General features: G+C 39.3%; 1 protein-coding gene and 1 long non-coding RNA gene across 4 annotated transcripts; one reads left to right on the top strand and one right to left on the bottom strand.

The window, feature by feature from the left end:
* Positions 1 to 412: 412 nt before the first annotated feature.
* LOC149666211 (uncharacterized) lies at positions 413 to 1,968 on the bottom strand. 3 transcript variants are annotated; one of them, XR_016368226.1, is made up of 3 exons: positions 1,293 to 1,968; positions 1,164 to 1,203; positions 413 to 1,095 (listed from the first exon to the last, which is right to left on the bottom strand). It is a non-coding gene; the product is annotated as an uncharacterized LOC149666211 (long non-coding RNA). The 3 variants fall into 3 exon arrangements; XR_016368224.1 differs by having other exon boundaries at positions 413 to 1,203; XR_016368225.1 differs by lacking the exon at positions 1,164 to 1,203.
* Positions 1,969 to 11,358: 9,390 nt separating this feature from the next.
* LOC149666210 (uncharacterized) lies at positions 11,359 to 17,025 on the top strand. Its single transcript, XM_089841581.1, has 4 exons — positions 11,359 to 12,465; positions 12,543 to 15,182; positions 15,232 to 15,974; positions 16,023 to 17,025. The coding sequence occupies exons 1-4, from the start codon at positions 11,359 to 11,361 to the stop codon at positions 17,023 to 17,025; spliced, it is 5,493 nt and encodes a 1,830-aa protein (XP_089697707.1).
* Positions 17,026 to 17,437: the final 412 nt, after the last annotated feature.

The raw sequence follows: 17,437 nt of genomic DNA, 5'->3' as shown, positions 1-17,437 counted from the left end.
GAAACATTTTAACTATCTAACAGTCTAAGAGGTTTTTTTACATAAAAGCAATTCTAGACAGCATTTTTAAGGATTGCTCAAGAGTTCACTTGTGTTAAGAAGAGAGGATGAGGAGAAAACTTTCATTACTCTTTCAATATAGACTTATCCCCAGAAATTTTACTAACTTAAATCAATTTCCCTGACTTTTCAACCCTATTTTAAATTCCCTGACTTTTCCAGGTTTTCCAGGTACTGTGGCAACCCTGTTAGCAATCATTTTCAAATATCTGACTATCGGAAAGTCACCAAAATAAAGTTTTTTGTCACTTGGGAAAAACCGCTATTCTACATTACTTTTGCGTGTACCCACAAACCCACGCCTAAGAGATGGAATTATATTTTATTAAAGAAATTTTTGAGAAACTCCAACTGTGTTTTCAAACTTTTAATCATTAATTATAGGAAACATAGTCGGGCTAGCAAAAAAAGCGATAGTTTAGGGTCATCAAAATCTGTTGATATCTACTAATATATTGTTTTAATCAAAACAACAATTACCTTCCAACGTACAAACTGTCTCAAAACCATATTTTTTCGGAGTAGTAAGACAAAAAGGTGGATGAAACAACAATCCCACGATTTTAAAATTTAAAGCAGCTTATAAGAACGCCTTTCTGGTTGAGGGTTCTGGTTGTGCAAATGTCTTGGCTCGTGATAATACTGTGTCACCAAATTTTCTCAAAGCTAACAGAGGACATTTATATTTTGATGGGTCAAACCTATTGAGAGACACTATTTTGGCTGGATTTGTGTACGGAAACTGCACAAAGTCCTCAAATGCAATCAATGAAAGAGCTTTCACGACTACTGCATTACGACCAAGTCGACCAGAGGATTAATTGTTAGAGATCATGGTAGTTTAATATATCCTTCGGAGAGCGTAGTGAAAATTCTTGATCTCACCAAAAAAAGCCTGCGGATGCAAAACCTTGAAAATGATGGTGGTACTGCTTCTAAAACAATTGCTCTCAAAATTTAATCCCTCGTAAAAAGGTGTCTGATGCGTGAAAACATTTTTCCCAAGAAATTGGATGAAAACATTATCTGAACTTTCTAGTTCCCAAAGTTATTCGTATTTTTAATGAAAAAATGAAAATGGAAGCTGTTAGAAAAAAGCTTACCAAATTGATATTATTTTAAGGACAACAGCTAAGTATAGGCCTACAATTGCATCAAAACATATTTAATATTATAGGCCTACTTTTCACAATAAATAATATCAAAACAATATTTAAAAACATTTTCATTACCGCGTCTATGCGCCCAAATTCATAAGCAATTAAAGCAAATGAGAAAAATTCAGCTTCAGCAAAGCAGACGACAGATAATTATTTCGTCTCAAGCATTATAGATGGCGTTACCAACGAATGATAAAGTTATCGTTAAAAAAAGTGGGCTTGGAAATTGAAAAATTCGAGCGTGGATGTGTAATTCTAGGGGGCTATATGTTCCAAGTTCTTTGATTAAAACTATCCATGAAGAATGTTTACACCACGTACCTTGCAGCGGTTTCGTCCAGAAACCGTTGCAGACGACGAAAGGGACAGACATATTCTCCGGAATATGTCCGCTCCTTTCGTCGTCTACGTCACCTCCTTCTTCTTTCTACTTTTCCCTCCCCCCTTTTTATGATTATAAGCCCGTGTAAGACCCACGGTTCGCTCTCTCTCTCTTCTCTTTCTTCACGTCAAGTCGCCGGAAGCCGTTCTCGGGGAGAAGCCCTGCCTCGCACCTCGCGATAGTTTTTGTTCTCGCGCAGTCGTCCCTTGGGAACTTTCGCAAAAGTTTTCTTTTCTGTAAGATTTATTAAATCCATTTTGATTCTCAACATGAGCCGAAGGTATGAATAATTTCTTTATTAAATTCCAACGGGAAGAAGTTATTTAATTAGGCCTATCTTAGAACCCCCGTTTTTTAAGGCTTAACGTTGTCACAAGGTCCCCCTTAATTAAATCAGGGCTACCTAACGTCCTGTGACGGAATTCCCCTCTTTAGGACCGGCCAAATTAATTTTCCCAGGGGTAGTCCGTTGCAAATGGTGCCGTGCCCGTCTTTTTGAACCCTCGGTCATTGTTTTTCCCGTCCCGTCGCTTTTCTTCTCCGTCGGGGTGGTCGGGCCCGATTCGCGTGTTCAGCTACAGGCTAGTTCTAGTTTGAGTAAGATAGCCGCCATCTTGGAACCTCTCTTCTAGAACATTCGAGGGCGTGTTTCCCGAGTTTAAGTTTAAATCGATTTGAATCATAGAATTTATTTATTATATTATTTATTTAGATTAGTATTATTTATTTTTAGAATAAAACCTAGTATTATTTATTTTTAGAATAAAACCTCGTGATAAATCAAATTATTTTTCGAATAGAACAATTTTTCGAATTTAATTATTTTTGACAATTTTAATGAGTCATCCCGAATCGTGCCCGAAGAAAAAATTATACCGCGAAAGCCCGGACTCGGACATTTCCTCGGTTTCCTCCCGTGAATCGGAAAATTCGGTATACACGTGGCCGGAAACTAAGCCTAACCGCGTGTTCGGAAATATCTTACGTCCCTCTCGGTTAACCGAAACGAATATGGCATACGCATCTAACCCAAATGATGAACCCTTATGGGACAGTAATTATGATTTAAGTAGATTTTTAAGTACTCAGGAAGAAAGGACAGAAAATTCCCCTTTAAACATTCAAAATCAAGTAGAAGACCAGACGGATAAACGCGCTAGAAACCTAGCCTTATTCAAACGCGCAAGCCAAATTTACAACCCCCAGGGGACCATTAAAAATCAATCTAGACATGGAAGGAGTACCCCTGATTTGATTAATTTAACTGAACCCCCACAAACTAGTCAACCAAACCCTAGAGTCGAAATAGTTCCAGATAACGCATATATTAGGGCCAAGAGATTTATGAATAATTGTGCCCCAATTAGTCAAGTTAATAACCCGATAATGTCTACTATACCAATTACAGTTCCTAATAACCCTCCGTATGGAACCATACCCCATTGTAGCTCGGTAACATACACAAATGCCCCTATTAGGCAAAACATAGCTAATCCCATATATGTCGGACAGACACAGAGATCCACTAGACAAGCTCCTAATATCCCTCAAGGAATTTCACAACCCCCTCCTGCTCAAGGCTATAGTCAGCCCCCAGGAATATCAAACACTCAGCCCCAACAAAACAATCCAAATAGTGGAGGTGCTCAACAGGCTGCCTTTTTAGCCTCGATTTTGCAATCTTTCTCGAATATGGCAATAGCTAGCCAAGGCGGAGTAAAAGGTTTAGATCCCCCGGAGAGACTAGCATTTTACGGCAGACAAAACGAGAGCGTACCGGAGTTTCTTAGGCAGTTCTCTCCCTCAAGGAATGGGATGGTCCGAGTTTAAAGAGAAACTGAAACGTCATTATAAAATTGAGGATGAGGAAGCAAAGGTTAGAATAGATCTAAATAATAGGCTACAGAAACCAAATGAGTGAGTAGACGAATTTTTCGGTTCAAAATCTACATCACCTAATACCGGATGAGGAATTACTTGTAATGATAAAAAGATATTTGAGAAATGAATTAAAAGGGCTCCTTATGTTTATCCCCCTGTACACTACTGCGGATTTACATGATGCTTGTTTAAAAATTTAACAAACCTTAGGACTAAATATACCCGAATCTAGTAAAACCCAAATTAAGACAAATCCTAATGAGGAAAAAGCTCAACAAACCCCTGAGACACAAGTCAAGACATATCAGGAACCCCTAATAATTAGAGAACACCCAGTATATCAGACACAACCCCAAGTAGTCTCGCCGTCTCAAGTAATGCCCCAACCCCAAATGATATCTCCACAGCCAGTTATACAGCATGTAGCTCCCCCAGCGACGGTTTATACCCCAGTAACAACTCCACAAGGGTACATCCCGCACATGGGAATATATTACACAAACAGGGACACAAACTTAGAGCGGTTCATCCCCCATGGGAACACAATCCTCCCTCTTCCGGAAGGATCCCAAAATCCTTTCCTGTCCAATATATTCCTTAAAGCTACCCGGCTCCAAATTATATAACTCCTTTCCCGAGACCCAATCCCCAAACAAGGCAATCCCACCTTGAGTCCAGAAATCTACCAAGACGACAAAATCTACAAAGAGACGAATATCCTCGCCGAACTCGAGTCTTCGAATCAAGAAATCAAACTAGTGAAACCAGGGAACGAGAACCTCGACAGCTAGCCCTTCCACCAATTCCAAGACGTCAACAGAATCAGACCCAGGAAGGACAAATACCTCCAGTAGTCAACCAGGACGCCCGTCCAATAACCTGTTTCAACTGCGGTGGCCTGGGTCACTACGCAAACGAGTGCCCGTCCACCAGAATGGAAAGAAATCTAGGTCAGTTTCCGGGAAACGCCAACTCGGGGGAATACCAGAGGTCGTTTCCCTCCCGCAACGCAATAGTCCCTGAAGAAGAAACCCGAATTGTGACCACACCACTTCACTTGGCCACAATTCAAAGAAGAGGACTCCCAAAGAGGAACCCTCACTTAATAAAAATAAAATTTGAACACACAATCCTACATACAAGAATCGATAATGGTGCTGAAGTATCCATGATAAGCCTAGACCAATGGAGGGCCATACAAAGACTAGAGCCTAAGTCAGAAAGATCAGAATGCATAGTCATGGGGAACGGACAGTACTCTTTTAATAAAGGATCAACAGTGTTAGACTTTGAAATAAAATTTGAAGAAGATATCATTAGAAGATTTAGTCAAGAGTTCCATATTGTCCCTTCACTCCTATGTGACGCAATATTAGGCCAAGATTTCCTAGAAGATTGGAATACCATTGTCGATTTTGGAACTTTAACATGCTCAATAAATGGACTAACACTTAAACTATTAGAATGTCGGTGGACAAATTTCCCACGTCACCACAAATGGTCACTAACGTCAACGAAGCAGTTGATTCAACCTCTCTCTCTTACAAGCAGAAGAGAGAGTTCAAGGAACTCCTTCTCAGGTTCCCTGAATTATTCAGCGACAAGTTAGGACGAACCAGCCTGGTCGTCCATGAAATACACACAGGTAACGCCAAGCCTATACATAAAAGAGCTTACCGAGTTAGCGACGAAAAGAGGAAAATCATCGAACAAAATATCTACGACACGCTAAAGGATGGCATGATAAAACCATCAACTTCGCCATGGGCTTCACCAGTCGTAATCCTGGAACAAGACGACGGATCCGGAACAGGAAAAAGAAGTATATGAACTTAATGCCTTTGATTACCGGGCTTGAAAACTACTTTTTATTCGTGGAATTGTCAATAAACGGATATATGTGAAAGCTTTAATAATCGTTATTTTACATTCTTATATTTTAATATGAGTGTTACCAACTATTCATTCCACAAGTTTCCATGCAATCCTTGCACCACATATTTAAGCACAACATTTCAGAGATGGTTTCAGGATTTAGGCTACCTCACTACCAACGAGCTATACAAGGCCCAAGCACGCTCAGTTCGAAGGGGGAGTCACTCACCCATATAGATTTGACTTGTGTGGTTAATAGATGGCGCTTGTTAGTCTCTTTAATACACTTACTAATTAGGCTTAATTCACATGAAATCCCGCCGTGTTCTCCCTTGCTCGAGGTTCGAAACATAGAGCAGGCAGCTGGTCACGTGAGGTTTACGTAGTTTTTTAGACTAAAACGCGCCTTTAGCGGAGAATCGTGGCGATTTAAAAGGTCCGGAAAAAAATAATAAAATTTGCGGCCGCATGGGCCTTGTATATCTCGTTGGTAGTGGCTCCCTATTTTCTTGTGATATGTTTCGAATCTTTAGAAAAAACCTTTTTCATAAGGAACCGAAGTTTCTGGTATTAATCTATGAAATTAAATCAGTTTTCATAAGGAACCAAAGTTTCTGGTATTAATCTATGAAATTAAATCATTGAAAGAAAATTGTATTAAAAAGCTGATAATGTTATGAACTATCAGAATAATAGAATACTTCTCTTCGAGAAAAGTGTACCACAAAGGGTAATAACATGAGAACATTAGAATCAAGGTCACCAAGCCGAATCATATACGCAATAAATAGTTCACTCACACTACTCTATTAGGCTAGCGCTTGACTGTTTCCCAAGGCGTGCTTGTGGATTTTGTCTAAGGTCAAGACGATTTTTTGCTGGTTGATTGCGAAGGATTTTTTACCAATAGGTCTGGAATTCACTACACGGTACTATGCCCAGTTGAAGTTTGATTAGCATTAAATGTGATCTTTTGAAAAATCATGTTACACAACTAAAGTATTAAGAGAATACAGTGTCATTTCTTCATCTATTCTCCCCGTTTTATTTTTGTTGCTCTTATCGTAATTTTTTTCGATATGGTTATAAAAAAGGTGGATGAAGAGGAAAGTATGGCACAAGGAAAAATTCTAGATGCATCAGACTTTCGTCGTAGTTGGCCGTTGAGCTCGCGTAGAGTTACAGCCCAGAAGCCTTTTTACTACATAAAAATGTCGTTTGTGTTAACGCGTAGTATCGCGGTTGGTTCGTCTGCTATTTGTTTTGTTCATTGCTAGCCTAAGTGCTTGATTGCTAGACCATCAAAACAACGTCCTCGCTAAGGTAGAATATTTGAAATTTTATTTAGTTGAAAGTTGGAAAAAATGTATAATGGATTTAAATCAAGTTTGAACATAATGTTTGATAAAATAAAGCAAAAGAGCTTTATTTTTGGGACAGAAGCTCAAGCTAAGATTCACGAAGATATTCTAAAGAGGAGTGAAAGCCTTAAAGGTGTTATTTATAGACTGTGTGGTAGCTTTTTCAGCATTTTTGACAACAATTTGAAGACCAGCAGTACTAATAAGAAAACAACTAACGTAGAAAAAACACCAGAACATTAATTGAGTGGTGTTTACACATATTGCTAGATTTTTCTAAACTAGAGTTTTGTGGCAAAGAAAATGATATTGAAAAGATTGTCTTCACTGTAATGAATGACCATCTTCCACATCGTCAAAGTACAAGCATAAGTAATGTTCAAAAGTCTACCCATTCCCTACCTTTAGACAAATACGAGGGGTCCTTATTGACAATTGGAGTAGGGTGCATGGGGAGATATGGAAAGTGGCAAAGCAAAGAATCATTAGAAACAATTCTATTCTATTTCTGCCAAAACCTGAATTCCTTGGATATTTAAAAGCTCTTAACAAGCCGGTACCCATATTGAGGAAAATCAAAACGCTTCCGAAAACTTAATTTTTTTTATGAGTGGCAAAGAAAAATGCTGCATGCATGCACAAAAGAAACAATCACAGCATGGGACGCTAAAAGATCTGAAAATAACAATTCGTCTATGAAAGGAAGTGCAAGCCCACGGGATAGTGACAGTGGGGTGGCGTAGCGGTTAGCGCATTCGCCTCGCAGCAAGAGGATCCCGGGTTCGATCCCGGACTGTGGCACCGGGTGAAAATCTGGGAACAAATCCTTCTGCGTAGAGTTTGCAAGCTCTCTCCCCGCTTGTTAAAGGAGTTTTCCCGGTTTCTCCTTTCCATCAAAACTTGCAGAGGTTAACGGTAATATTTAGAATATGGCGCTGTAGGTTAGCTGTGGCATAGGGGCTAGCCACCACCACTCTATGCAATGTAAAGGGATCCACCTGTGAATAAGCCACAGGCTTAGTGTGGAAATCCCTTCATAGACAAACCCTAGATTTTTATTATAATTATTATAAATTGTTCGTGCTAACTTCAATAAGAAACTTTTCAAGCGCTGGGACGGAAAAAGAGAGAGAAAAAAAAAGAAAAAATTCAAGAAAAATACATTTCAAGTTAAACATAGCGAAGTTAAACAAAAATTTAAAGATGAATCTGAAAAATCTGAAGTTCTAGCTGAAACTGGTCAAAATGTTAAACAAAAATTTGAAGATGAATCGGAAAAACTTCAAGTTCAAGCTAAAACTAGTCAAGATGTTACACAAACTATTGAAGATGAATCGAAAATTAATCGAATTCAAACTACTCGAAGTATTACGCAAACTAGTCAAGATAAGTCCAAAACCACTCTACTTCAGAGTGCAGCCAATCGAGTCAAGCTAAGAGGAAAACAACCGTAGAGGAAACGAAAACTAAACAAAAGAGAACGAAATCAAAACTAGAACATAAAGATAGCCAGCTGACCGAAAAAGCTAAAGAAAATGAGTCGGTAAACATGGGTGGAGCAACAACATGTGACGAATTTGGAAATAGGAAACGTTCATCCCAAAGACTATCTACGAGGCCAAAATATTTAATGATTATAGATTTTTAATAAAAATGATCTAGATTGCTTTCAACGTCTTTGTTTTAGTAAAATATCTAAAATTTCACAGATTATTTTCAACTTCTTTGTTTTAATAAAATATTTAAAACTTCACAGATTGTTTTCAAAACTTTGTTTGACATACAATGGAGTCCTTTCCAGAGTTGTGATGGCGATGAACGTCTTTATTAATCAAGAGAGTTTTGCATGAATAGGCAAAATTTAACCTTGTGATTTTTCCGTTGGCATTGAATTTATATTGGGAAAAGAGAGTCTCTACGGCACTGCCATTTAAGTATATGGTATTGTTATTAAAAAAATCTTTTTTTATATATCTGGCTTTGTTTCTCAGACATATTTAAAAGGTTTATTGCGGGAAATTCAAACGGGGTAAATGGTTAAAAAAACCTCCTGAATAGGCACAACATGGTGGAAGGCAGGGTTGGTCAGGTAAGATTTTCCCAATCTTGGGTTGGAAGTTTAGTTTGAGTTTGGTGGATGGGGGGTCTGGTGGCCATCTTGGGGTGGCGGCCATCTTGGATCCATGCGTATCTGAGTGGCTATCACTACTCGCGTGTCCCCCGCTTGTTTGTATTCTAACCCCTCGCTTGTTCGCATTCTAACCCCCCGCGTGTTCTTATTCTAACCCCACACGTGTTCTTATTCCAACCCCGCACGTGTTCTTATTCCAACCCCCCCCCGTGTTCTTATTCCACCCCCCCACGTGTTCGTATTCTAACCCCCCCCACGTGTTCTTATTCTAACCCCACCCACGTGTTCTTCTTCTAGTGTTCTTCTACTAACTCCTTCCCAACGTGTTCTTATTCTAACCACCGCGTGACCTTATTCAGACCTCGCGGGTCTTTAATAAAACTACGCTCTAAATTGGACTCATATTCAGCCTTCAGTGTTAACATTCCGGCGTACTCCGAACAGACATATCATAAATGGAAGACACGCCATTGAATAATACTTTCATATTTACTTTGCACAGCAGAAATTAGTGTTTTGGATATATATAAATGTAGTATGGTTTAATTAAAATGTAAACACCCATTTCAAATATTTATATCAAAAGATGTTCTTGAAATATCGTAATGAAACGGAGCTTTAGTGCTAGAACACTAGTAAAGGCACTTTATATTATATTTCCCAAATTTTCGTTTTATATTGTGAAAAAAAAGGTAATTATAATTTTGATGTATTTCTTCACACACCAACACAAGGGAAACTGCTAAAGTGGTGCACTAATGTAACAACGGACGCTTACAGACACACAGATAGACGACTTTATTACTCTTTCTGTATTAAAATTGAGCTTAGAAATAAGAGTATCTTAAAATATCAAAATAAATGTAATTAAAATTATATATTTTCTTCGTTAATATTTCATCTTATTGCGCATTGCATCGTTTTAAGAAAGAACAATTAAACATTCTTGAGAGACTTGACTAATATTGACGTTTGAAATGAAGCATACGCCGGTTGTTTCGCCATACGGAAATCGGTAGTATATAAAGGTTTCGAATTCCAATGATGTAAATGACAGCGCAATTGCATAAAGCTTTGGAGGAAGCACTGAGTTACAATCTCTTTTCGTTATTTTAGGTCAATCACACAATAAAACTTGTATTTAAAAAAATTGCGTCATCTTTTGGATAAAATTGAGCTGGCATAAACCAGAAGCTGCATATGGGCATCTTTCGCATAAAACCTAATTTTGAATACTAATACCTTGAATTTTAATATTAAATTTTTAATTGGTTTCTGGATTTTTTACCTCTCCGAGTGAAGATGACGGTACGGAGAGGTATTACATCGGACTTGCCTGTCAGCGCGTTCGCACATGAAAAATTGGAGCAAACACGTTCACAGGAAGCAATTTTTGGTTTCTACTCCCATCGCTTCACCAAAGATGCACGCAGTAACGACTTTTCTTATAATATATGATTTATTGTGAATCAAGCGCTTTATATACCCCAAATTTCCAAAAATTGTTAAAGAGGCATACACTTGTATTCAAACGTCAACAATAGCAATGTTTTAGATGATTTTAGGAATAAAGCTTCTTGAAAAGTGTAAGCGCGCTAAATCTGAAAGCAAATGTTGTAGTATGAAAATATTCTACGTTTCATAATTTTGGGGTGTGGATATTATTTTCTTATGAATTTATTATTAGTATTTTTAATTGGATAGCTAAATTTTTAAAAGTTTCGGGAACTCAAAGGTTTTTGAAATTCTAGCATTATTATCTTTCAAGGTTTTTTTTTCAGAAGTAAAAGAGTTTGTACTCAGCACATACGTATTATATGTTTTTTTAAAATCGAAAGAAGACCCTCTTGCTTCTTTTTTAACTCAAAGAGGTTTACGCTGTTTGTTCACCCTATGTAAATCTTGTTTTCTAACTGTGAACCCTCACTGGTTTGCAGTTTTTTATAGGTACCACTTTTAAACCAGTAATGCTTTGCTGTTTTCTATGCACCACTTTTAAACCCTTAATGGTTTGCTGTTTTTAGCATTACCATTTTTAAACCACCAAGGAGTTATCTTGAAAGGTGTGGAAACTGACTTTCGCGCGAAGGATTTGAAAATAAGAAAAAAGAAAAAGAAAGAAAAATAGAACTGGTTTTGAAAGAAGTTAGGGGACTGAAAGGGGAAAGCGGCTACCCGCTCGAGAAAAAAGAGGTTTTGGGGAGAGCCCCACGCGAACTGAAAGAGAGAGGACATCCTCGTCCGAACTGAATGTATAACTTGTAAACGGTATTCGCGCGTTCGTCAATAAAGAATGTTTTACTTATGGAATAGACAAAGTCGACTACGTTTATTTTATAATTAACTCTCCCATAAAGCGGGACATCCCTTGAGCTATAACACTGGTGCCGAAACCCGGGAAATTAGAAAAGAATTAGAAGTTAGAAGAGAACTAGATTAGGAATTAGATAATGAAGTGGCCGAACCACAGAAACGGGACAACGCCCAAAAAAGTACTAGAACGAGAAAATGGCGGACGCGGAACAGACAAGTTTAGAATCGCAACAGAAACGAGGAAAACCTACAAGATGGGATGCTATAAAGCAAAGAAGAACGATCAGTCGACAAGCGACTACGAAATTGCTTTCAAGAATAGAGGACAGCCTCACGGATTTAACGTACGATGAGGACAGCCTCCTGGACAACCTTAGTGAGTTAAAAGTTAAAGAAACTAAATTAGAAGAAATAGATAACGCCTTGCAAGATGAGGCCGAAGATTTAGAGGAATTGGGGTTAGAATTAGCGACATCGGAACATTATTCCAAGATATTATTATGGAAGATAAGGGATAAAATTAATAAGAACCTAGAAGAGATGAGAAAAGGCCAAGCGAGAGGGCTATCCCCTTTATCAGTTGAGACGAGACATCCGTCGCCATTTTTGACGCCGACCGGACCCACTATACAATCTCCGAATTTTACCCCTATGGGACCACCCCCAACTAGCCAACCGCTCTTACAACCTATAGTGGGGAATCTTGGTATGCCAGGACCGCATACTTTTCAATCTACAGCGACGTTGCAAGGGGTAACAACAGGAGGGGGACCAAACCCCACGACCGGTTTGACAACGACACAGGCTGGTACGAGCGCCGCGCATGCTAGCTCTCTTCACCCACCCCAACAAGTAACAGCGATGACTAGTGGTTATCTCCCACCGCCTTCACCTCAAAACTGGTTTGGGATGAAGCTGCCAGAGCTAAGAATAGAAAAGTACTCTGGAGATTTATCGAAATGGATGGATTTTTGGTCTAGATACGAAGTGGCCATCCACAATACCCCTATGCCAGCTACCCATAAACTCGGGTACCTTCGATCGTTTTTAGCAGGATCAGCTGCTAGCTCAATTTCAAAATTAGATGCAACAGAAGAAAATTATAACGAGGCAATTCGATTACTTAAACGACGTTTTGGAAGGAAGGACGCGTTAATAAACGGTCATATTCAGAATTTATTTTCCTTGGATCCAGTAAAGAAGGCCAACGATATCGTCGGTCTTAGAAATTTATATGACCGCTGCGAAGTAGAAGTGACGTCATTGGAATCCTTGGGAACCCATTTTCAATACTATGGACCAGTATTGTGTCCTCTGATTTTGAAATTACTTCCGCTGGAAGTTACCTTGGAGTATAGCAGAAGAAGAGACTGTGACAGGAATGGGACATTAAAGAGCTCTTGACAGTCATAAGGGAAGAAGTAGAGGCTAGAGAACGAGTAAGCGCTTACACTACAAACGCTCATGACGGAGGAACCGCAACAAAACCTCACTATTCAGAAGCCAGAGCTCCTCAACGTCGCAGTCAAGTCGATTATAGACCAAAACCATTTTCCACGACAGCCTTGACGAGTGTATCTCAAACAAGATGTCTTTTCTGTCGAAGAACAAATCATACCTTTGAAGAATGTAAAACTCTTAATGTGGAGAAGAAAAGGGACATCCTACGAAAACAAGGACGCTGCTATATCTGTATGAAGCCGGGACATCTCGCGAAGTATTGCAAAGAAGATATACCTTGCAAGTTCTGCGACCGAAGACATCACTCTTCTCTTTGCCAAGATTCAGAAAAGAGAACACCTCGTGATCAGAGAAGAGAGGAACCAAAAGAAGCCTATACTAGAGAAGAAACCGAACCGAAACAAAGGATTGAAACGACAACCACTGTAGTGGCTGAAAAGGAAGAAGAATCGGAATCGCTTTTACTCCAAACAGCAAATATAACTGTTTGTGGAATTGCTGGATCAAAAACAATTCGATGTTTATTCGATAGCGCCGCACATAGATCTTATATTTCAAAAGATCTATCTGAGAAACTAGAACTAGAACAGGAAGGAGAAGAGCAGTTAAATGTTAACGTCTTCTTGGGAGGATCCCCAACCCAGGTGATCAGTAAAAGAGTCAAATTAATTCTGAAAAGCTTGTTTGATGAACAAACATTGCATATGAGCGCGGTCGAAGTTCCAGAGATTAGTAGAGCACGGCTTCAAGTTCCAGGAAAAACTATAAGAAAAACGATGGAGAATAGAGGTTTGAACTTAGGCGATTATCCCAGATCTGATTTAAAAGAAGAACAGAAAATTGATCTGCTGATTGGAGCGGATTTCTATTGGCGCGCTCTGACTGGACGGTATTTAAGATTATCAGACTCGCTTGTGGCGCACGAAAGTAAATTTGGATGGGTACTGCTTGAACCCGAACAAGACCGAACAGTCAAAGGCAGTGAAGTAGCAGTCAATTTCGTGACGACTGCAGAGATAGAAGTGGTCGGAAAAGAGCTCAAGGCCCTCTGGGAACTAGACATAATAGGAATAAAGAACGAAGAAACAGAACATGAAGGCCATAAAGAAATGATGAACGAGTTCCAAGACAGTCTACGAATGGTAAACGGTCGGTACGAGGTAAAATTCCCTTGGAAGAAAACTGAGCGCGTTTTACCAGATACTTACCACATGGCAAGAAAACGTCTCAAAGGTTTGCTACGCCGTTTGCATTCCAACAGAGAACTGCTAGAAGAATACGACGGAATCCTTCGCGAATACGCTGATCAAGGTGTAATAGAAGAAGTACCAGACTCCGAGATCAATAAACCGGAAAACGAACTATTTTATTTGCCACATTATCCCGTGGTTAAAGATAGGATAACAACCAAAATCAGACCAGTATTTGACGGATCAGCCAGAGAAAACGATTCCGCTTCGTTAAACGACTATCTCGAATCCGGACCAAACCTAAACCCGGATCTCTATCACATACTCCTAAAATTTAGGACATATCGAGTTGCTATAACCGCAGATATGCAAAAGGCGTTCTTGCAAATTTCAATAGCACCGGAAGAACGGGATTTCGTTCGATTCCTTTGGATAAAAGATTTGGATCAAATGGACAACCATGAAAACATCAAAGTCTGGCGATTTGCAAGAGTATTGTTTGGTCTCAGCTGTAGCCCCTTTCTGCTTGCCGCCACCATACGCCATCATGCTAAGCTTCAAGCACCGGACTATCCGAAAACATGTTTGAAAATCGAAAAGGAGACGTACGTGGATGATTTTATCTCTGGAGAACAGGATGACTTTGAAGCTAAAAAGACAATCCAGGAAGTTGTCACTATTATGAAAGGAGCTAAACTGACACTACACAAATTCCAAACGAATTCGAAAACCTTAAGACAAGAATTAGATGGAACTCAGAGAAGAGAAGAAAAGCTCGTTTTCCAAAATCATGACACCAATACTAAGGTTTTAGGCCTCTCCTGGTGTCCAGAAAAGGATCGGTTTTCGTTTGAAGCCACTGGACTTATCCAGTTTGTAAGGACAGTTTCGAATACGAAAAGAAGCGTGTTACAAGCCGCAGGACGCGTATTTGATCCAATAGGATTAATAACGCCCTTTACAATCATCATTAAAATTCTGATGCAGGCACTTTGGAGAGAAGGAGTGGATTGGGACCAAGAATTGCCCCCTCAACTCGCAGAAAAGTGGAAAATATGGAACAGCCAATTGGACAAATTGCCTGACATACAGGTGCCAAGATACTATTTCGAAGAGTCCCTAGATCAAACTGTAACTGACAAGCAGTTGCACATATTCTGCGACGCGAGCGAAAACGCGTATGGGGCAGTGGCGTATTTACGCTATACCAACGAAAACGGAAAAATTGTTACCGACTTTGTAACGTCGAAAGCCAGAGTAACACCCGTAAAGAACATAGCAATTCCTAGATTGGAATTGATTGCCGCTATGATTGGAGCCCGTTTGAGTAATAGGATTAGACCTATTCTAGAAATAGACAAGGCCAATGTTTGTACACCTTTGGACAGATTCAACGACAACCTACTATTGGATAAAGGGACACACCCGAAAATGGAAGCCATTTGTGGCTAATCGCGTAGGAGAGATACAGAGACTAACGGAGCCCCAATCATGGAAAATATGCAAAGGAATTGAAAATCCGGCCGATTGTTTAACCAGAGGATTAACAATTACTGATTTAAAAGAAAAGAAAGCATGGTGGCAAGGACCGCCATGGCTTCAGTCTCGCGAAGAAGACTGGCCACCCAGCGTACCCAAAACCAAGGAAGAAAACGAAATAATAGAAAGCGAAAGTAAGAAAAAGGAAACTGCGACCAACCTTAACACAGCTCTGAAAATTGGACATCCAATCCTGAATTTAGAGAATTATAGTGATTTGAGAAAAGTGTTAAGGGTCACGGCTTGGATAAGAAGATTCGTACATAACGCGAGACACCCAATGACGAAGGTTAAAGGACCATTAGAGACACAAGAACTTAATCAGGCTGAAGAATATTGGACAAAAACAGTGCAAACTGAACATTTCGCTGTTGAAATGAAGCAAATCCAAAACAAAGAAAGAATTAGAAACCCAAGCATAGCTGAATTAGATCCGTTCCTTGATGATAAAGGATTGATGAGATTAGGCGGAAGACTTCACAAATCGTCATTTAGTTACGCCGAAAAACATCCAATTATTCTACCTTATGCCCATAAATACTCCGAGCTACAGATGAAGATTGCACATCAGACGGTTCTTCACAGTGGTGTTCCGGACACCCTCATTCAAGTTCGAGAAAGGTTTTAGGTAAGAAAAGGAAGATTACTCGCCAAAAACTGTGTTAGTAGATGTTGGATTTGCCGACGATGGAAACTAAATCATTGTATACCGAAAACAGCGCCTCTTCCGAAGGATAGACTTCTGATATCAAGACCCTTTGAAACCGTTGGATTGGACTTCGCTGGACCGATCTTTTACAGAGACAACAAAGAAACAATGAAAAGTTATATACTTCTCGTCACATGCGCGAACACACGCGCCGTTGATTTAGAACTAGTTTCTAATTTAACTTCAGAATATTTTTTAATGGCGTTCAAAAGATTTATCTCACGAAGAGGAATACCGAGCGTTGTATACTCGGACAACGCGAAGACTTTTAAAAGAGCAGAAAAGGAAATAGCGACTCTTTGGACAAATACCAAGAGCGAAACGGTTAAGGCGTTTTTCGCCAATTACAGAATAGAATGGAAATATATCGTGGAACGAGGCCCATGGTGGGGAGGATTTTACGAACGCCTCGTAGCCTCCGTAAAATTACCTCTTCGAAAAATTTTGGGAAAAGCCTTATTAAGGTTTGAAGAAATAACGACAGTATTAGGAGAGATAGAAGCCGTTTTAAATTCACGACCACTGACGTACACCTATTCGGACCCTGACGACCCAGTACCCTTGACCCCAGGACATTTCCTGATAGGAGAGAGACTTACGTGCCTTCCTCCATTTCAATCTCGTGGAGAAAAGGGCGTAACGAAAGCGAACGAGTTGAAAAGAAGATTGGCCTACCAACAAAATATTACAGATCGGTACTGGAACAGATGGAAGAAAGAATATATACGCGAATTACAAACGGCTCACAAATTAAAAACACATGAAACGCGGTATTTCCCGACGAAAGGTGATGTTGTCTTACTTGACGATGAAAATGCGCCTAGACAAAAATGGAAACTGGCCCGAATTGAAGACGTTAAAGTAGGAAGAGACGGAATAATCCGTTCAGTAGAACTAAAATTGGCCACAGGTGGAACTGTGCGACGGCCAATTAATCAAGTGTGTTTATTGGAAATTAAGTAAAAAAAAAGAGAAGGGATAACGTTTTAAGATGTTTAAACTTTCATATAATAACTAACTTTGATTTTATTTTATAGTAAAAATGTTTTCATTTGTAATGTAAAAAAACTTAATTTGATAATGTTGTTTAAAATATTAATATTGCATGCATGCATAGAATGGTGTCGGGTAATAATTGAATGGAATATGTTTTATTGTTAAAAATTTAAAAATTAAGGGATGAACATGACAACATGTTCATGGTGGGGAGCTGTGGAAACTGACTTTCGCGCGAAGGTTTTGAAAATAGGAAAAAAGAAAAAGAAAGAAAAATAGAACTGGTTTTGAAAGAAGTTAGGGGACTGAAAGGGGAAAGCGGCTACCCGCTCGAGAAAGAAGAGGTTTTGGGGAGAGCCCCACGGGAACTGAAAGAGAG

The sequence above is a fragment of the Phalangium opilio genome, unplaced genomic scaffold, assembly GCF_054372755.1.
Source record: "Phalangium opilio isolate 3A_F unplaced genomic scaffold, DU_Popi_V2 ptg000060l_1, whole genome shotgun sequence".
NCBI lineage: Eukaryota > Metazoa > Arthropoda > Arachnida > Opiliones > Phalangiidae > Phalangium > Phalangium opilio.
Note: the sequence above shows the minus strand (reverse complement) of the source record. Positions and strands in the feature narration are given on the sequence as shown.

Bases quoted from the DNA above. Each gene is read 5' to 3' on its own strand.
- LOC149666210 (XM_089841581.1), top strand. From the start codon at position 11,359: ATGGCGGACGCGGAACAGACAAGTTTAGAATCGCAACAGAAACGAGGA. The intron at 12,466-12,542 runs GTATTGTGTCCT...AGACTGTGACAG, and splicing joins ATTTTCAATACTATGGACCA to GAATGGGACATTAAAGAGCT. The intron at 15,975-16,022 runs GTTTTAGGTAAG...CTGTGTTAGTAG, and splicing joins CTCATTCAAGTTCGAGAAAG to ATGTTGGATTTGCCGACGAT.